Genomic DNA, 21930 nt, shown 5'->3' on the forward strand with positions numbered 1-21930 from the left:
GGGGAAGCTCTCAAGAGGCAGGGGCTGCCTGGTCAGGCGTTGTTATAGCATGGTCCTGGTTCCCCAAGTCCTGTTGTTTTTGGCAGTGGCTGTGCACATCTGCCAAGTGAGTCATGATCATTTTTGTGATACATCCTGAGAATTTCCAGTGTTACTTAATAATGAAATTCAGGGAAACAGGGTTAGACTTGAGGAAGTAACTACTTTTTAAGTGCAATCTAATATTTTCATATATGAGTTAATTTCATATCAAACTTTAATGAATTTTTAATGTTGGAAATCTACAGTCCAAACCAGATATACAGTTAGGGCTTTGTAGTTAGTCTTTATCAAAGTCCCTACTGTGGCCACTTTATTACTGTCTTTATCAAAGTCCTCACAGTAGGGACTTTGATACACTACAAACATCTAGCTGTACACCTGGCTTAAAGTGTAGATTTCCAACATCAGAATTGGCTGAAGAGCCTCATGTGGTCTGGCTCCTGCTACCTTTTGCCTTTTCTGTCTTCCCCTTATTTGCCTTCACTCACCCTGGTCTCCTTGGCCTTCCTTAGACCCACCAGGCATGCCCCCACCTCAGGACCTCTGCACGTGAGCTTACCCCTCCCTGGATGGCACAGTGGCTGAACATCAGTGAGGCCTTCTTTGATCACTGACACTCCCCACAGCCCCTGTACTTTCTACTGTTCTTGCCCTGTTTTATCCATAGAATGTGTCACCATCTGACATTCTGTTTGTATATTTATTTATTTGTTTAGTCTGTCTCCTTCTATTAAAACGGAAGTACAATGAGGGCAGGGACTCTGTCTCTGTTGTTCCCTGATGTATCTCCAGGACCTAAAACAGTTCCTGGCACGTAAAAGACAGTTAACATAAATGTGAATGAATGAATCATTGAATTTTTTTCACTTAGAACGGACTTTTTAGATCATTAATCAACCTTATTTATAGATTGGGAAACTGAGGCACAGAAAAGTTTTATGGCTAATTCAAAATAAAACCATCATTTAAAGACCATTTAATTTTTTTTTTTTTAATCTTGACATAGACATAGCACATTCTGGTTAGTTATCCAGGATGAGACAAAACTGAATGAAAATAGACCACTAACTTAAAATTTGAGCAAGAAGAGACAAGCTGCTCTGAGATGGCAAAGCTTTCTGATAGAGAGGCAGAATTTTGTTCCTCTCTGTAGCATATGGTGTGCCTCGCACATACTTAGTGCTCAAGAAAAACGTGTTGACATATGTGGTTATATTGTTAAATCCATTCTTTCTGCACCACTCTTTTCCCCCCAGTTTCTCTCCAAAAAATAGATAATTGCTCATATGACTTCTCCTTCAAAGTTTTTCTAGTTACAAGTATCACATTTAAGAGGTTTTTGTTTTATGACCAGCTAAAATAATTGAAGAGATGACCTGGTTTCTTGGAAAATTCAGAGATACGCAGTGCAATTTCCCAGATGCATCCACATTAAATAAAACAAAGAATTAATATTTCTAGCTCTCTTATGAAAGGACCCAGTTAACAAGCCTTGGTGATATTGCTGGCCATGATGATTCTGAGCTCAGTGTTGTTTATATTCACATAGATATCCTTGGAATTTTACTTTTGACAAAAATATTGTTTATAAGTAGCATGATGTTTAGATACACAAAAGTTAGTTTGGGAGTGGGGCCAATTAATTTATGTTTAAACAGAAATGAAATATAGCTAACCTTTTTAATGAACTGCAGTGAACCTTAGAGATGCAGTGATAGTACTTTGACTTTAGAGTTGGAAGCCATGGCATTTCAAGACAGGTATATTTCAGAAGGTGTGGGAAGAGAGGAAAACAGATGGGCAAACCACATAAAATACAGGAGAAATCTTTTTCTCTTGTTTGCGTAGATTTTTTTAAATCCACTCTTATGTGTCTTTAGATAGCCCAAAAAAAGGATCGGGGGATGTGCTGCCAGTACTTTAGACTAGATGATTAGATTTAGAAAGATGATTCTCAGTTGATTGTCTGAAGGCTCTTTCAAACTATACAAGCTCCCCTGAAAACTGATATGTACCCCCCAAACAAACAAACAAACAAACAAACAAAAACCCTCATCCTCTCCAGCCCACTACTGACAGTTCTGCTGCCTGGGTTTATTCGTCTCCTGTGCTCCTCCTGCTGCTGTGTGGAAATCCTGTGCTTGCTTGTAGGGCCCATTAATATCTATGCCTCTGTCTATAACATAAGGTAATTAAGTATAATATTTAATTATCTTAGGAAAATTAAACTTTGATAACACAAGTAGCAAATTCATAGACTTATATATTCCAAAGATGGGATGGCGACCCTAAAAGGAGAATCTTATTTTTTCTGATCCTTGGCATTTAGCTTAAAGTAAGTCGACTGTTCCAAACATCTCTACAAATCTGGCTATGATAGATAAACATCATCACATAGCACTCCTCTTGAATGCTACTGTTGAATCACTCCCTGTCAGCTGGGTGGGTGTATGGGCTGACATGGTTTTCTAGCAAGAGTGATGGTTTAGCATCTATCCATATGCTATGTGCAGTCTCCCTCACAAAACCTGTTTGCAAGGATTGCTGCCAGGGTTCGGAATTTCTTTTTTTTCTTTTTTCTTTTCTTTTCTTTTCTTTTTTCTTTTTTGACAGTCTTGCTCTGTTACCTAGACTGGAATGCAATGGAGTGGCACAATCACAGCTCACTGCAGCCTCAATCTTCCAGGCTCCAGCGATCCTCCCACCTCAGCCTCCTGAGTAGCTGGGACTACAGGTGTGGGACACCATGACTGGCTAGTTTTTTCACTTTTTTGTAGAGACATGGTCTTGCTATATTGCCCAGGCTGGTCTCAAACTCCTGGGCTCAAGCAATCCACCCACGCTGGCCTCCCAAATTGCTGGGATTACAGGCATGAGCCACTGCGTCAACCCAAATTGATATTTCTAAATGCTGAAAGAAAATAGCTGCCAACCTAATATTTAAATTTTAATGTAGAGTTACTCATGAGCAAAATGTACTGCCCCAAATAGGATTTTGTCCATGATTTAAGATAATCATCCCCTTTCTTTGCTATAGTTCACTAGGCTCACAGTGCACCCAAGCATGGGGTCAAATTGTCGACAGATTTTAGGGCTGTTTGTCATTCACATAAAGGGAAATGTTGTAGACCATATCTCAAGACCAAGTAGAGGCCAAAGACAGTTTCGGTCTCTCCAGAGTTACAGAACTGAGACATCCACATTAATAGCTCAGTTAAGTCCCCTTGGAGATGAGAACATTTGATCAGCAGAGGTCATCTTAGTGTTACTCAGTTTGACCTGTTTGGCAGACAGGCAGTTTACAAAAGAAGAAATTTAGATGTCTAACAGACAGATGGAAAATTACTCAATTTAACTAACTATTAAAGAAATGCCAAGATTGGCTTTTTAATGTCTCAACTTAGCAAACGGTAAATATGAATTTGGTTGCCTGGTTTGAGTACCTCCGCTCACTGCCTCAGAGAAGGGTCGTAAAATTGGTACAGCCTTTTCCAGGCATCCTGGTGATGTGCAGATCCTTTCACTCAGCTCTCTTCTAGGAACTGAAGGCTAGAAATTTGTTTAAAAGAAGTGATTTAAGGACCTACTAACGATGTGAGTATACAAGGCATCATTGTTTGAATGCTAGTACTTGGAAACAACCTAAGTATTTTAGTAATAGGGAAATTGTTATATATCTAAAGGATAGATGTTTATGGTATAGTTAAAAGTGCTGTAAAAATCACACGATTGTCCTATTAAGATATTTGAGGTTTATTGTTGAGTGGAAAAAAAGCAATTTGCAAAACAATGTGAGGTCTAGTCCATTTTTTTTTGAAAAATTCAAATGCATTTAAAAGTTATGGTAAATGAAACTCTAAATCATGATATTACAAAGGATTTGATTTTGTTCTTTTTGCTCACCTGCATTTTCTGTTGTTTCTACAGTGAGCATCAATTTCTTTTTTTCTTTCTTTCTTTTTCTTTTTTTTTTCTTGAGATGGAGTCTCGCTCTGTCATCCAGGCTGGAGTGCAATGGCGTGATCTTGGCTCACTGCAACCTCTGCCTGCCGAGTTTGAATAATTCTTCTGCCTCAGCCTCCCGAGTAGCTGGGACTACAGGTGTATGCTGCCATACCCGGCTAATTTTTGTACTTTTAGTAGAGAGAGAGTTTCACCACATTGGCCAGGCTGGTCTCGAACTCCTGACCTGAGGTGATCCGCCCATCTCGACCTCCTAAAGTGCTGCGATTACAGGCGTGAGCCACTGTGCCTGGCCATATCTATTTCTTAGTGTAATATTTTTAAAAGTTGTCACTACCCAAGAAGATGTGGTTCAGTAACCAATTTGGTATCCTGCTGAGATTGGAAAGGGAGCTGGGGATGGGGTGGGAAGGGAAGGCCCCACTTGGATTAGCCTGTTTGACTCAAATGAGGTGTGGCACTGTTCATCTAAGGCTAAATTTGAGCCATTCAGGGATTCTCTTCACAGCTCTTTCTCTCTGTTGGTAGATATCAAAGAACATATTGAGGGGAGCAAAGTGGACTTTATCTGGAGTTATAGTCATAAATTTAAATACATCTTCACCAGTCATTATTAAAGAAAGACCTGCATTTGTAGTTCCAGGAACTTTATGAACAATTCTATCTTTCTTTCAAAGGTTATTGCTGAAGTCAAGTTCTCATTTTATAGAGATGCTAATATAGGATTTATGTACAAAGTTTAAATGACTGCTCCAGTGTTTTAAGAAGTAGTAAATGAATGCATGCTTATCAAAAATAGAATTTGAATAATACAGGGGTATAAAACATAGAAAGCTAAAGTCTCCCTTATATACAATGTGTTATTCTATTTGTAATCCATGTTAACTTTATGTCTTTCTTTTTTGCACATTTGCATATGCAATGGTGTGTGTGTATGAATGACTATACACTAATGGTCTTGAATTTTTTTTTTTCACTTAAATCAGATCCTAGTATATACATATATGTATTATTTTGCAACTTTAAAATTCTCATATCCTTTAATGTGAACCTTTACTAACGTTTTTTATCTTGAATCTGAGTAAGGGATTGTATATTCAATATTGTGTCAGTAAAATTGATTTGCCCTTACTGTGTCTTTTGGAAAAAAGTGGCACCCAGGGCAGATCATCAAAAACCTAAACTTAAGTTGTTTTTCCAAAGTTTAGCTGTCAGTTCTCTGCAATTCTGAAACACATGGAAGTTTTAGTGAGTGATGATAGAACTAACATCACAGAAGCACCAAAAGACTGTGATACACCTAAGTAGTACTTTTTTCAACTCTACCTATGAAAGATTTTAAGCTTTTTTTTTTTCCCTGAGGGAAATTTGCATTTTATTGGAGGGAAACTCAGTTGTATTTTTTTTTTCCCCTGGTTTTCCCACTAATGAGTCCTGTGACCCTAGGCAGTCAGTTGCTTTTCAGGACCTCTCTGTCTTCCTCGGGGGAATGCTATATGATTGCTAAGGTTCTTTACCAAAAACAACATTCTCTGTCTCATTACCTCCTTAGCACCTAAGGTTAAGGTGTCCCTAGGGAATGGTGACAGGTTGGTGCCATGCCTTAGTGCCATGCCATGTATGCACAAAAGGCGCCACACCAAGGCACCTGCAAGTGTCCTCAATAGAGCCAGAGGTCAGTTGGTAGCAAGACTGTGGTTGGGGAAGAACCCCAGCTCTTCACTCCTCCCACCCTTTTACTGGGAGCATGACTTATTTATTAAATGTCTTACCCTAGTTCTGCCTGCCTTTGCCTAATATTTGTTTTTTTTTAGTGACCTACTTTAAAAATCTGGTGTTCAGACCGTCCACGCCTACCCCTACTCTTGCATGCATAGAGTGTACCTGTGCTAATCATGACCCTGTACAAGTCACCCAGCTAGTATTTCAGGATGGGTTAGCTTTGAAAGACACTGTTTCTCTACCAAATAATTATCTTGACTTTCAGAATGTGAACTACATGCAGTCAAGGGTTTCAGATACAGTAGCTCCGTTTTTATTCCTTTTGTATAAGAACTGTTCATCTGTCTTACTTGATTCGGTGGCCAGGAACAAGTGTTCAGCCATCCTCAGCATTCTGACAAGCGTCCCGGAGGGAGAAGTTCTGAATAATTGCTCCCACCTTGTACCTTAAAAGATACTATTTCCCATTCCTTCCTTCCTTTTTTTTTTCTTTTTTCTTCTTGCCACCATGCAGTATCATCTCATTCTATAGAACAAAGAAAGCAGCAACCCCAAATGGTGTGATATATGCTAACTCTTTCCTCTTTCGAAAAAGAAAAACACTGTATATATCTAGATACTCTGCCACCTCCAAAAAAATCCACATTAACTGTCTTCGTTTGTTCATTCTTATCCTTTATTGTTGAATGAAGATCAGATAAAACAGAAAAGAGCCAAGAACAAAGCAGCAGGAGGAGAGAGTGGGAGATAAGAAAGGAATTGAAGCAGTGGGACCTGTGCTTTATGTGGATGTGGGACATAGGGAGGGCTTCCTGGCCAATGGTGGGGTTCCTAGATGAAACCCCAGATGTTGGGGTTATTTTTGGAGACTGAAGGATCAGTGATAATACTCAAGGGTTAGGGATGGGATGAGTGTCTGGCCAGGGAAAGGCAGGCATAGGAGGCATGATGCCTGGATTCTTCTCTGGATCTAAACCCATTACCCAGCCAAAGATCTTTCTTCTCACACCTCTTTGAAACATGATTGTTTTTGGCTTTCTCTTGGAGTTACTAAAACAGGAGATTTGAGACGAGTGATAGTATGGGTGGAACCTTAAAGTGGCTCCAAATTCCAGAGTCTTCTAGGCTTGTATGGAGGGCCTGTTTTCCAAACAAAGTTAGTCTTTGGTTGCCCAAATGGAGCTGCTGTTACTTTCTACTGACCTGTGGCTCAGCACAAAGTGGCAGGAGACAGGTGACAGTGCCTGGCTCAGACCTGATTGCAAGGGGGCCCCCTGGAAAGAAGTAAAGGCAACTGCAGTATTCGAAACTGAGTCTCTTGTGCGAGGATTGCCATGACTTTCCCAGCTTTAGGGGCTGGTGGGTGACCTCCAACAGCGGCATCGTCAGAGCAGGGTGGCTGCATGTAGTGAGGTGGTGTAGGGTGGCAGAAAGAGCCAGGGTTTGAAACCTAGCTCTGCCTCTTACTTGGTGTATGCTGTTAGGCAAGGTTTTTCATCCCTCTGAGCTGCAGTATCCTCATCTGTAAAATGGGAATAATGATATGATTTCATTTATGGAGATGTTGCCAGGTAGAGAAGACGGTGTAAAGCACTTGGCATGTGCTGGTATAACTAACTGGTTCTTCTCTTCCCTTCCGCAGATAGAATTTACTTCCTTAATATAGTGAAACTAGACAGTTATCTAGCTTCCAAGGATAAAGGGAGGCAGATGGTAGTACACTTTAAAACAAGCCATTTTCTCCAAGAGCCAACATATTGGTCATTATATCCATCGTAAAATACCAGCTGACTTTGTAGGGTGGTGGGAGTAGCAGGAATCATGTGAGGCTTCTTGTGTTATGGCCCAGACATTTGTAGCTACAGGGAAGTAAGTTGACACATTTGGTCCCCACTGCATAATGGCAAATATGGGTACAAATAAACAACTGCCAAAAATGTTGGCAGACTTGGGACATCTGGCTCCTTTAGGACTCGACACAGAGATAGGATGATTCAGACACTTAAGGCCATTTAAAGAGGTGATTGGCCCACCTTGCTCAGTCCCGTGTGCGTTTCCCACAGCTTCCCCTGCCTGCAGAGACTCTGGCTTCTGTGGAGATAGTCTTCTGTTTTTCCAGGCAGGAAAATAGCAGTTTTATTGTTGCCGTTGCTACTGTTTGAGGATGGAAAAGGTAAGTCTGGGGAGTATAGCATGGGTGACAAATGAAAGGTAGAGTAGCACTGTTGCCTTTTTAAATATATTCGGAATTTCAACCAGTGGAATTACTAGTTTCATTTTCTGAGCCCACAGATTTGTAGACTTCTCCTTCTGCGGACAGGCTAGCAGGTTTCTTGTTTACAGGGCTTTCCCCCCTCCTGATTGGCTGCTCGTTGAGTGAGAATTAGTCACAAATCTCTTGAATTTGTGTGGCACTTTATCTTACATGCACTCTCACCTCAAAAACTAAAGCCACCATCTTCCCTCCCAAAACAGTCCTAATAGCCGTTTCAGTTTCTGCCATGCACTTGCTCGCCTGCTTACCCTGTCACTGCTGGTAGAACAGGGCCCACAGGTGTGTTTGGTTTTGCCATCATGCCACAGACCCACACAGTTTAGAAAAAATTAGTTGCCAACTTTTATAAGTCAAGAGTTCATATAAAAATCTGGATTACCAGTCTGACTTGGAAAATTAGATGATCTCTCAACACTGGGCAAGCATTCCTTCATACCCTCTCGGCTGGAGCCAGGTGGCCTCTGCCCCCCTTAGATGGGCACAGATCACCCAGGCTCTTTAGTCCCTGTGCAGCCTGCCTCACGTGCACAGGTCTCTTCCTGAGCCCTGGAGGCATTTTGATTGTGACTCCTGTTTTAGAATGTGCCCTCCCTTTTTCGGTATCTTCTGTGCTGCCTCTCTGCTTCTTGAATTAAGTGTTAAGTGCCTCACCTGGTAACACTCCACAGTGCCAACCAATGATTCTCAAGCTGAACGTGTGTTGGAATCACCTAGATGCTTGAACAGGTTCAGTGGGTGGGGAGGGGATACTCAGGAATCTATATTTTTAACAAGAAAGATTCCTGGATAATTCTAATGCAGATGGCCTAAGGTACATACTTTTGTAAACACAGTTACAGTGTATTCCAGTAGCCTTTGCTGCCCATTCTTTAGTTTCAGTTCCAGAACGCCCAGAGAAGGAAGTTGATTGGGCCAGATTGAGTCAGACACCTTTCCTCTCTCCCACCAAATGGCAGCTGCTGCATACAGCATGTGAGACTAGGTGGGAGAAGCAGTTCCCAGGAAAGAGGTGCTGGGCAAACAGCCTGGCTGTCTCCTCTTCAGTGTCTTGCGCCCATTACCGTTACCTGTGGCATGTCCTCTCACCTCCTGCACTAGCAATCCAGGAAGACACAGGCTGCTTCTCAATCAACTGCTTCTCCCCAGAACTACCTACTACCTACCAGACTTTGGCCAAAGGAGATGTGCAAATGTCTATTTATTTTAAATTTTTAGCTATTTTTTTTAAAGTTGAGTGTGTACATAGTTAAAAATGCAAACAATACTAAAAGAAACATAGTAAAACTAAGCTTTCCTCCTAGTCCTGATTTCTAGGTCCCAGGCCTCTTAAAAGAAGCCCAGTCCCTTTTGTGTCCTGTGAGGATAGGGGCCTGTCTATAGAGACAAAGCACACTTCCAACCTTTTATCCTCTCAGTCCTTTCCTTTATCCATGGTGGTTTTTTTTTTTTTCATTTTACAGTTATATATTATTTTATATCAGTCATTTCATAAACATGTTGAATATTTAAATATTTACTTATAAAAACCCTGGGATTAAACAGGGAAATGTTAGCTATTCTAATGTATCCTAAAATTAAGAATGTTGAGGAATCAATTGATACAAGAATTTTTTGCCCAAGAGGTAGGACCAGAAAGCAAGCCTTCTGACTCCCGCCCCAGTGTGTTTTGCTCTAAGATGGATAGTTAAATGATTTGAAATAGCCATTTTTCCATATGGTGAAAAGAATGGCATCTTCCCTTGTTTATAAAAAGATACATGAGAACTGCCCAGAGCTGGAGTAGAGGGTCCCCCTCCAAACCCGTCTGGGGAGTTGGGGCCTTTATGCCATCATAGTGTACTTTAAACCAACTGTCAGGCCTCTGAGCCAAAGCTAAGCCATCATATCCCCTGTTACCTGCACATACACATCTGGATGTACGCTGACTCTCTTTTCGGACTCAGCCCCCCTGCACCCAGGTGAAATAAACAGCCTTGTTGCTCACACAAAGCCTGTTTGGTGGTCTCTTCACACGGACACGAGTGGCACCAGCAGTCCCCAACCTTTTGGCACCAGGAACCGGTTTCATAGAAGACAAGTTTTCCATGGATTGTGGGTAGGGGATGGTTTCGGGATGAAACTTCTGTTCCACCTCACCTCAGATTGTTGGGCATTAGTTAGATTCGCACGCGCAGTTTACAATAGGGTTTGCGCTCCGATGAGAATCTAGTGATCTGATGGGAGGTGAGCTCAGGCCTTAATGCTACATCACCTGCCCGCTGCTCACCTCCTACTATGTGGCCTGGCTCCTAACAGGTCACAGACTGATACTGGTCTGCCACCTGGGACTTGGGGACCCTTGCTTTAAACATTCCCCGATGTCAATGCACCATTGCCACCATCTGCAAAAATGAGTTGGGAAGACTTCTAACTATGACATTCAAGTATATTCAAAATGCTGCAGAGATTGTTACAACAGGAAATTCACAGGACAGTACCAGAAAACAACTGCTCTTAACTCCCCACTTCCAAAGTTCAAGTTTTATACAATTGCATAATGTCACCTGCTATGGGCTTGTAACCTCTTGCCATGCAGGACATGAGACCACCTTAGAGGTCTGTTCATATATTCAAGATTGACCATGAGATGTGTCCTTCATTTCACTTTTTCCTGCCAGTGGAAGAATGTTGGAAAGTTGTAGAAATAAGACAAAAGAAGTTTGGGTTTTTATGCTGTCTTGAGAGGTGAAGGCTAGCTTTCACAGTAACTTTATACAAGCCCATTTTACTTGCTAAGAATATCATTCTTGTATTCATTTACCTTCCACTATCCTCCTACTTCAAAAAGATAATAAATGATTTCTTTAAGTGAACGTGTACTGAAATTGTTGAAAAAGGTAAATGCTTGTCAGTATAAATGAGGTCCAGCTTCAAAAGAAGAGTTTAAATGTTCTCTTTTCTTTTCAGGAATACGTGGCCATCAGTCATCATGAGCAACCCATTTGCACACCTTGCTGAGCCGCTGGATCCTGTACAACCAGGAAAGAAATTCTTCAATTTGAATAAATTGGAGGATCCAAGATATGGTAGGTACATGGCTATGATAGCAATTGGAATTTCATTTGCACAATGATTAGGCTATGTAATTAATTATACTTCAGGAGAGTTTGAAGAGGGAATAGCAGAGAATGGTTGAATGCTCTTGGGTTAAGTGCACAAGCACACACATGCCTTTCCTACATTAGTCAAATTTAAGTAGGTAATAATGATTACATACATTTAACATTTATATAACACTTTATAGAGTATACATTTGTATCATATCATTTAATCTGAATAACAACCCTTTGGGGTCATGTTTATAAAATATAAGAGGTCCTGAGGAAGCTAAGGCCCAAGAATCAATGACACATGTTCAGATCACAAGTATGTGGGTTGTAGACAAGCAGGACAAGAACACAGTCTTTTTTCTTCCAAATTCCGTCCCTTTTCTGCCTTTGCACTGTCTTTTCCAGATAACATTTCCAGATAGTATTGCTTAGCAATTTTCACATATCAAAATGGAACTTTTATAAGTAAACAAAACCATTTTTCTCATGAATTAATATTGTTTTATTGTAGGAACTCCAGTTACCACTGGCTATGCTGCATAGGGTTTAGGGTTTTGTTTCCTTTGAAAGATGTATGTGCATATACTTTGGTCTTAAATACAGCAATTGTAAAGGGGTTATTTTCTCATTTCTTGAGCATTAGTTTTCATAAGAACTATTCCTCTGTGTATATGTACATGTATAAATATATGTTACTTGTTAACATTTAACATAGGCTGGGTGTGGTGGCTCATGCCTGTAATCCCTGCACTTCAGGAGGCCAAAGCAGGCAATCCCTTGAGTCCAGGAGCTCAAGACTAGCCTGGGCAACATAGTGAAACCCTGTCTCCATAAAAAATACAAAAAATTTAGCTGGGTGTGGTGGTGCTTACCTATAGTCCCAGGTATTCAGGAGGCTGAGGTGGGAGAATCACTTGAGCCAGGGAGTTTGAGGCTGCAGTGAACTGTGATCACACCACTACACTCCATTCTGGGTGATAGAGTGAGACCCTGTCTCAAAAACAAACAAAATATGTAATACAATAAAAATCTAGACTGATGGTGAGATGGGATGACTTAAGGGAAACTTTCTGTTGTTGGAATCCAAGATAAGACAACCATTTAATACCAAAGAATAATGTTTTATTTTGGCCTTGTCTGTGGTGTCTTCTACCACTGAATATCTCTTTTTTTTTGAAACAGAGTCTCGCTCTGTCACCAGGCTGGAGTGCAGTGGCGTGGATCTCGGCTCACTGCAACCTCTGCCTCCTGGGTTCAAGCAATTCTCTTGCCTCAGCCTTCCCAGTAGCCGGGACTACAGGCACACGCCACTATGCCCAGCTAAGTTTTGTACTTTCAGTAGAGATGGAGTTTCACCATGTTGGCCAGGATGGTCTTGATCTCTTGACCCCGTGATCTGCCCACCTCAGCCTCCCACAGTGCTGGGATTACAGGCATGAGCCACCATGCCCAGCCCTGAATATCTCTTCAACCCTTTAAATATCCATGTATTTTAAACTGTTGGTCACTTTACCCTCTTTACTTGTGGAAGAATAGTCTGATGCCTCGTATCAACTTTATATAGAGATCGGCCTTAAAGAGTGCTCTTAAGTTGTCTCACGGGTTTTGTTTATTTTGTCATGCTTTCTCCTTAACTCTTAGGGCGCTTACCATTTTCCATCAGAGTTCTTCTGGAAGCGGCCATTCGGAATTGTGATGAGTTTTTGGTGAAGAAGCACGATATTGAAAATATTATACACTGGAATGTCATGCAGCATGAGAACATAGAAGTGCCATTTAAGCCTGCTCGTGTCATCCTGCAGGACTTTACGTGAGCCTAATGTCACTTCACTCTCCTCTTCTCTGCCTCGCTCATTAGCCTTTCAAAAAAGTTTTCTTTTAAACAAACGAAAACACTGTGCAATGACTTATATAATTTATTACCCATATACCCATATCCAGACACTTTTGAAAGCTAAGGGGGGGGTCATTGCCCCCAGCAGCAAGAGGAAACCAGGATTGTCTCAGACAAACTGAGACACCCCACCTTTTCTAATGGCAAGGGTCATTATTCTTGCTCTTAAAGATCCTAGTCCTGAGTATTCTAGAGAAAGGTCAAAGAAATAGCATGGAGGGCCGGGTGTGGTGGCTCACACCTGTAATCCCAGTGCTTTGGGAGGCTGAGGCGGGCAGATCACAAGGTCAGGAGATCGAGACCATCCTGCCTAACACAGTGAAACCCCATCTCTACTAAAAATACAAAAAAATTAGCCGGGCGTGGTGGCGGGCGCCTGTAGTCCCAGCCACTCAGGAGGCTGAGGCAGGAGAATGGTGTGAACCCAGGAGGCGGAGCTTGCAGTGAGCCGAGATCGCGCCACTGTACTCCAGCCTGGGCGACAGAGCGAGACTCCATCTCAGAAAAAAAAAAAGAAAGAAAGAAATAGCATGGAATAGAGCCATCTTGGAATCTTTTCTCTCCCACATTGTATTGCCCAGGAAACCAGGTGTCAGACACTTGTACTTGAAACACTGATGTGCTGTCTGCCAAGGGGAGATGTTGTAGCTCACATCACAAATCTTGACCATAACTGGTAAGCCTGAGTTCTCATCCTGCTATTTTTAGGTATCCTTGCTCCCCATTGCAGCATCTTTGTTGAGATACTGTATTTCCATTTTTAAGTGATGTTGTTTTATTGCTTCTAGAGACCCAATTTCATTTTTCTAGAGGAAGAGCACCAAAGCGTTATACTTTTAAGCAAAAAAGAGAGAAAGATTCATTTAACATGAATTTGATTCACAGCCAACTTTTCTGAATTATATCCATTCCTTGAAATCTGGTCGAAGTTGAAGGTGTGATCTGAATGTCTTCTCCAGGTCTTTGTCTAGCCACCATGTGAATGGGAAGCACTCATAGCAGTAAGAGTTCCAGAGTTGTTAAGTGCCAGCTTTCCCATCGTTGCTCTATTTAGACCATAGCTGTTATTACATTTAATACAGTGATAACATTGTACATAGAGAGACCACCCAGTCATGGTACTTACTATCTATGTGATTTCTGCCTGAGGAAATATGCTTAGAAACTTTCACTTTTCTAAGTCTCACCCATTGTTAGCTCCTCTGATGAGGGAAGGCCTTGTCAATATTATCAATGGAGGCAAAAGGTGAAAAATCCAGTTACACACATTTAAGGCTTATTTTCTGCGTTATTCTCTTTCTTCTCTTAGGGGTGTGCCCGCTGTGGTTGACTTTGCTGCAATGCGTGATGCTGTGAAAAAGTTAGGAGGAGATCCAGAGAAAATAAACCCTGTCTGTCCTGCTGATCTTGTAATAGATCATTCCATCCAGGTTGATTTCAACAGAAGGTGAGCGATTAAAACGAATACCTGAGTGTTCTGCTTTGTGCAAAGTCTTTGAATACGAATCTTTTTAAAATGTGTATATGTAGTTAAAGAAGAAAATCTTTAAAAGATATCTTCTGAAAAACTTAAACTTCATATGGATTTTGCAGTAAAGATGTTTTAGGGGGAAGAGTGGGTGGATTTTTTTTTAATCTTTTTTTATTTGTTTTTACTTCTTGGGTGGGAGCAGCCTGCATTTGAATGTGGCTTGAAGTCGGGGTGAAAACACACCCACATGAAGTTCTGCCTTGAGAGCTTGTCAACACAAGTATATGTCAATGCAAGTATATGTTTGAGCTTTTTCATCCACTGGAACCTTATTCCATTTTTGATCCCAAGTAACTGTTGCATATCTAGCAATCTCTGCCTCTCCACGTGGGTTTCCATAATGCCTATCCCTTTCTTTCTCTGTGTTTCTTCTTTTGTTTGGGATATCCTCTTCTCTCTTCCTGCCAAATCTTACCTGTCCTTTAAGGCCAGCTTATATCTTATTCTGTTAAGAATCCTTTACTTTCCAGCCTACGAAGCTCCCTGTTCTTCAGTTTGCCAGATGATTTAGTGTCCTGAGTGGGCCTATAGTCCTTGAAGGGAAATTGTCACTTGAGTTGCCTTGGTAAATAGATTCTCAGCTCCCTGAATGCAAGAGCTGAGCAGATAAATAGGCATTTAATATCCTAAACTGAGTGACCTTGAAATTATTCTTCAATTTAGTGAAAATCTTAGTAAGCTTGAATATAGACACCTAATGGTCTATAACACCTTTAGGTGGGGAAAAACTAAACAACTCTGAGGATAGGTTTTTGTTTTTTTAAATCCATCCCCACATCCTTGGCATCCAAAGGTGTGCATATTAAAATGTCTTCATTGGCCACGTGCAGTGGCTCATTCCTGTAATCCCAGCACTTTGGAAGGCTGAGGCAGGAGGATCGCTTGAGCCTAAGAGTTTGATACCAGCCTGGACAACTTAGGAAGACCACATCTCTACAAATAACTTTTTAAAAATTAGCCATGTGTGGTGGTGTGTGCCTGTGTGGTCCCGGCTACTTAGGAGGCTGAGGTAGGAGGATCACCTGAGCCCAGGAGGTTAGGCCGTGCATACCAGTTGGGTGACAGAGCAAGACCTTGTCTTAAAAAAAAAAAAAAAAAAAAACTTAATAAAGAAAATGTTTTACAAAGAAGAGAACTGAACATGTGAATATGTAGTGAACTAGCAACTTAGGCCTGGCCTCTTAACAAACTTTAAAAGTGAATACTTCTTAATCAAAATATATGTACCATTTGTAATCCTAGCCCATTGAAGAGATGACTAAGTTTTGTGAGATTAGGAGCCAAGTAGTAATGGTCAATTTTCCTGACTCAGTTTATTTTAATGAGCTTTAATCCCTAAATCTCACTCTCTAAAAGCCTTTGCTTTAAGTTGGACATGTTGGGAGTGAGTCTTTGGGTTAAAATGGCATCAGGATGTTAAACATTGTTATATAGCCCCAGTCTTTTGTAAGATATACAAAAAGGCATAGAAAATAGAATCTAAGAGAAGCACTTAGTGATTTGATAGGGCCTATAAAAGTACCTGATGGCCGGACACGGTGACTCACGCCTGTAATCCCATCACTTTGGGAGGCCAAGGTGGGTGGATCACGAGGTCAGATCAAGACCATCCTGGCGAACACGGTGAAACCCCATCTCTACTGAAAATACAAAAAAATTAGCCCGGCGAGGTGGCGGGCACCTATAGTCCCAGCTACTTGGGAGGCTGAGGCAGGAGAATGGCATGAACCCGGGAGGCGGAGCTTGCAGTGAGCTGAGATAGCGTGACTGCACTCCAGCCTGGGCAACAGAGCGAGACTCCGTCTCAAAAAACAAAGAGTACCTGATGAAGTTAAACTTGAAAAAAAAAAAACAACAATCTAGTCATCTTTGCCCTTTGGATCAAAATGGTAATCGACAGATGGGATTGAAGTCAGAAGAAACTCTACCATTTGTCCTTTTCTCCAAAAGGCAGAATTTATACCAGCCAAAACCATGAAGATTTCAATGTAGAGATAGGTGTAAAAAAATCAGCTATAGCTGTATAACCCCAGAATCTCAGCAGCAGGCAACAATCAGAATTTATTTCTTACACGTCTTCTAGTTTTCTGGGAGGTCAGCTGACCTAGGTGAACACAGTTGGGCAGCTCTGCTTTGCGCTGCAGTAGTCAGGTTGGCAGCTTACACTGAACCATACATCTGCGGGGCAGCCGGGACAACTCTGTTCCATGTGTGTTTCTTTTGGGGTCCAGGCTAAAGGAGAAAGCCGCTCTCTTGTGACCACAGAGACTCAAGTGGGCAAGTAGAAACACACAATATCTCTAAGGCGTAACTAAGGACCAGCACAGCATCACTTCTGTTCACGGTGCCACTGATCAAAGCAAATCACAGGGTTGAGCCCAAAGCTGGGATGGGGAAATATAGTTCACCCATCTTCAGTGGAAGTAACTGCAAGATAACAGAACAAGAGTTTTGATACAAGGAGGGCAATCAGGTATTTTTAAGAGGCTATTATCTTAACCTAGAAGTATGACTACCTAAAGTTGTCAAAACAACCATCAGTGGGAAAAGAAATAACTTTTCCATATACAGGGCTAGAAACTGATTAGTGGAGGGAGCAGTTCTTATGAATGTTTAAAAGTTTTAGAAGGAAATCTATGTGTATCAGATGTCTTGATGAGACTAAATTTAGAAGCAACGAATGAAACAAAAAAGGAAAACAGCTATAGATTTAGTTACTTCAAAGTTAAGAGAAAATAACTTGAAAAATATGGCAAACTGTTAATATACTTAATAAATGGAGTATCTGTAATCCATTTAGGAAAATAATACGTCCCTGAAGATAAATGGGCAAAGGGAAGTGGACATTTCATAATAAAAGGAAAGGCAGATGGTAGTAAACAGTATACAAAGGCTTTTCAATCTCACAAGTAATAAAAAAGTAAATATTTGAGATGTCATTTTCTTACCGATATAGTTGACATTAGAAAATAAACATTAATTATGAAGGTGTTATAAGGGAGACAGTTTTATACACTGCTGATAGCACTATAAATTAGAAATGAGGATTAAAGCAGTATATGTTAAGACCTTAGAAATTTCTGTATCCTTTGTCCTGGAATTTCTACTTCCAAGCATACCTTTTATATCATTTATTTATTTATCTATTTTTTGAGACAGGGTCTCACTCTGTTCCCTAGACCAGGGTGACGTGATCACAGTTCAGTGCAGCCTTGCCTCCTGGGCTTAAGCAATCCTCACACTTCAGCCTTCTGAGTAGCTGTGATCACAGGCATGTGCCACTACATCTAGCTAATCTGAATAGCTGACTTCAGAGAAAACTTAATGGCCAATAATGTTTATTAAAGTATTATTTATAAATGAAGCCTAGAAACATTCTAAATGTCCAACAAAAAATGGCTTATTAAATTATGGTATACCCCTGAAGTGAATCATTAGGTAACCTTTAGAGTTTTATGAAGTCTTTAATAACACTTGGAACATGATCACATTGTAGCTGAATGAGCCAGATGCTACACTGCATATGTAGAGTGACATAAGCTACATGGAAAATGATGCAGGAATTAAAAGATTGGAAAGGGTGCCAAGTTGCAAAGCAGTTATCTCCGGCATTGTAACTGTCTTCATTTTCCTAATAAGAAGCTATTATTTTTATAATTAAGTCATTTAAGAATATGAAATCACTCAAAGGGAAACAAAAACACCTTTATTTGCTTCTCTGGGGATGTAACTGAGTTCCAGGCAGCCTCAAAATAAATTTAGAAAATGGTCTTTCTCCAGTTAATATTGCTAACATCCAAACCAGATAAATTCAGGATAAAGAGAAATCTACTTTGTCCCCTGAATTGATTGGTGGTTCTTGGAACAGACCATGTACTCACCAGCTCTTCCCTTTCCTTTGGACTCTGAACCTCTCCTAAGGCAATATGTCTTCCCCCACCTTCCTTTTTTTCTAAATCACGTGAACTCATTTAATGTTTTGGTTTCAAATGGAAGAGTTTAAAATATATGCGTAAAATGTTATCCTGTTTGAGATAGGATAAAGACCCACTTCAGAAGTTATGAAAGTAGCCATAAATTCATGCCTAATTTCATCTTTCTTGGAGACTTTCGTTAATGTTGATGAGTTTACCTTCATTTCGCTCGCCTAGAAGGTGAAAGTACAGGTAGAGACAGAATTGTAATACAGTTTTCATGTCTAAACTCTATTGACTCAAAATTCAAAGAGCTCATTACTGTTAATACATCTTAAACTTGGGTCATCACCAAGTTCACTGTAATTTTTTTTTTTTTTTAGACCTTGACTCTAATCAACAGGTTTCAATTTTTTGTAGACCTTTTTCATTTACATCATGTACTGAAAACAAAAACAGCGAAATCCAAGAGTGAGCTTTGACCTAGATTGATAACCAAATCTAGCAAACCCACATATATATATAAAATTAGAGCGAATACTGGCCGGGCATGGTGGCTCACGCCTGTAATCCCAGCACTTTGGGAGGCTGAGGCAGGCAGATCACGAAGTCAGGAGATGAAGACCATCCTGTCCAACATGGTAAAACCATGTCTCTACTAAAATACAAAAAATTAGCCGGGCATGGTGGTGTGTGCCTGTAGTCCCAGCTACTCAGGAGGCTGAGGCAGGGGAATTGCTTGAATCCAGGAGGTGGAAGTTGCAGTGAACCGAGATTGTGCCACTGCACTCCAGCCTGGTGACAGAGTGAGATTCCATCTCAAAAAAAAAAAAACATTTATTTTAGAAGTGTTTTATTGGTGGTATTTTGTTTTATTTCTTGAGTTTTTTTTGCAGTTTAACCTCATGATCTCTCTCCTCATTTTTGTAAGGAATTAAATGTGATGTCTCAACTCTGTGAAACTGTGTGCTGTGAGCTAATTTCCAGCTCTATTTCTAGAAATGAGTGAGAAAAACTGGGTACACTGTGGTAGAGTGGTAAATATCTCAGTTAAATGTTTATAAGCCCTTTGCCTAGTTTGAATAATACTAATTAGCTTCACACCCTCTTTAGAAGTTGAAATTTTAACACATTATTGTGATATTTTACAAAGTTACCTCACCTTTTTTTTTTTGTTGCTCCTTCAACAAGAATTTCATAACAGTGGCCGGGCGCGGTGGCTCACGCCTGTAATCCCAGCACTTTGGGAAGCCAACGCGGGCGGATCACGAAGTCAGGAGATTGAGACCATCCTGGCTAACATGGTGAAGCCCTGCGTCTCTACTAAAAATACAAAAATTAGCCGGCGTGGTACCAGGCGCCTGTAGTCCAGCTACTTGGGAGGCTGAGGCTAGGGAATGGTGTGAACCCGGGAGGCGGAGCTTGCAGTGAGCCGAGATTGCGCCACTGCACTCCAGTCTGGGCGACACACCAAGACTTAGTCTCAAAAAAAAGAATTTCATAACAGTTTCTGACCAGATTTCATTAATGTGAAAACTATCTCCATGTTAATACTGTCTGTGAATTTCTGGAGCTCCATTAAATGTAATTCTCAGAAACTGAACTACATTCAATTCTGAATTCAAATTAAGTAACTAAGAAATTTCCTCTTTAGTCTGTGAGGCCATTCACGTTTAGAGACCTTATTAAAAGCTCACTAGATTAGACTAATTTAGGAAAGTTCTGAGTGGTAGAAAATTCTGAATGCTAGGTCTATTTATTCATTCCAGTAACTAGAACTAGGCTAATTGAGCCAAGCTCCATATAATAGATGTTTTGTTTTCCTGAGTAAATAGGGTTTTACCTGGAATTACTGTATCATGAAACAGTCTAAGCATTTCTGGCTTCTGCACGTCCTATGAACGAACATGTTACTTCCATCAAACTGATACCCCCAGCATTTTCTGGGGTAAACGTTCTCGCATCAGTCATCAGTCATGCTTCTGCTGTGAGAAGCTCTGTCATCCTCCTGGTGCTGGAGGGTAGAAGATCAGGGACAATGACTAGCAGTCCATAAGTGCTCACAGTATAGCAAAAGAGATGGGGAGGAGAGACAGGGGCCACATGTGGTTATGATCTCATCTGTAGTGCTAGAAATCAATGTCAGAGATGCTTTCCTTTTTTAAAAAAAAATTAAATCCATTTAGCAGATCTATTACGTGCCAGTATTTATTCCAGAAACAGGTTATAGTTTAGAAGGGGAGAGAAATTAGTGAACACACAGCTTTCATGCAGTTGGTAAGTGTAGTCACCACGGAGAAGGGGCAAATCATCCTGATCTGGGGAGTCTGCAGGTTTTCCAAGGAGTGTCACCTGATCTGGATCCTGAAGCCTGTTTACCAAGGAGAGAAGAGCTGGAAAAGACCTTCCACTCAGCACAAATAGAGCATGCAAAGGCATGAGGAAAGTGGGGGTGGGAAGAGCATGCTGACTACAGTGCGGCTGAAGCTGAGAGCTTGGACTGGAGGCTAGGAGAGAGCTTATAAAGGATGGCTGAGTTCAGGTTGAAGGACTTGGGTTTTTAAGACAAGGAATTTTTACTTTATTAGAAAATGGGAAGCCATTGGTAGATTCAAACTGGTTTGTGATGATTTATATTTTAGAAATGATTCAGGTGACCATACCAAAGGTAGATTGCAAAGGTAGATTGCAGGGCAGCTAGTTGGGAGGCTATTTCTGGAATAAATACCTTGATAGCTATAGGTACTAAGTGGTGGGAAAAGAGCTCATTAGATATGGACAGACAGGGAAGAGGAACAGATTTAGGAAAGAAAGCCCAGCATCAGGGTTTGACCCGTTGAGTTTGTGGTGCCTGAAGTATTCTTGATGCGCATGCCCAAAACACACTGGAAACATAGATCTGGATATAGAGACAGGTGGGAACTGGAGGGACGCAGCACTCAGCATTCTATTGAGAAGGTCGAGATGAGGGCCTTGAGGAGTAGCTGTGTCTCGTCCAGAGGGTCCACAGAGTCTGCTGATGCTGGTGTCAGTGCAGGTGTCCTGCCTTGTTCTGCTATCCTGGGGTCCCTCCTTTCTCTCTTTCTTTTGCTCTTCTCGAACATGTACACACATTCACAGACACTCATTCACTCAGGCAGGGATCTGCAGACTTTTTCTAGAAAAGGCCAATAGCAAATACTTTAGGCTTTGCTGGCTACATGCTGTCTCTGTCACATATTCTTCCCCCCCAACACCCCAGCCTTTAAAAATGTAAAAATCATCCTTCATTTGAGGGCCACGCATATATGGGCATTGGACCACATTTGGCCCATGGGCTAGTTTGTAGACCCCTGTAAGGCAGTCTCTGGAAATGATCCTATTAAAGCAACCAACACTTGTCTTGGAGAATACTGATATCAAGAGAAAGAAAAGTCAGTGTGGTAGCCAACTATGTTTTCTTTTTCTTTTTTCTTTTTTTTTTTTTGAGACAGAGTCTCGCTCTTTCGCCCAGGCTGGAG

The 21930-nt window shown here is 41.0% G+C and overlaps 1 protein-coding gene across 1 annotated transcript in view; it reads left to right on the forward strand.

The window, feature by feature from the left end:
• Window positions 1–21930, forward strand: part of ACO1 (aconitase 1) — a 69669-nt gene that overhangs the window by 10255 nt on the left and 37484 nt on the right. Inside the window, exons 2-4 of the mRNA XM_017872306.1 lie at window positions 10949–11067; window positions 12733–12901; window positions 14295–14432. Of these exons, the coding sequence (XP_017727795.1) occupies window positions 10971–11067; window positions 12733–12901; window positions 14295–14432 (404 nt within the window). The 5' untranslated portion in view covers window positions 10949–10970. The remainder of the gene's footprint in view (window positions 1–10948; window positions 11068–12732; window positions 12902–14294; window positions 14433–21930) is intronic.

The sequence above is a fragment of the Rhinopithecus bieti genome, unplaced genomic scaffold (genome assembly GCF_001698545.2).
Source record: "Rhinopithecus bieti isolate Rb0 unplaced genomic scaffold, ASM169854v2 scaffold_6113, whole genome shotgun sequence".
In the NCBI taxonomy this organism is placed as follows: domain Eukaryota; kingdom Metazoa; phylum Chordata; class Mammalia; order Primates; family Cercopithecidae; genus Rhinopithecus; species Rhinopithecus bieti.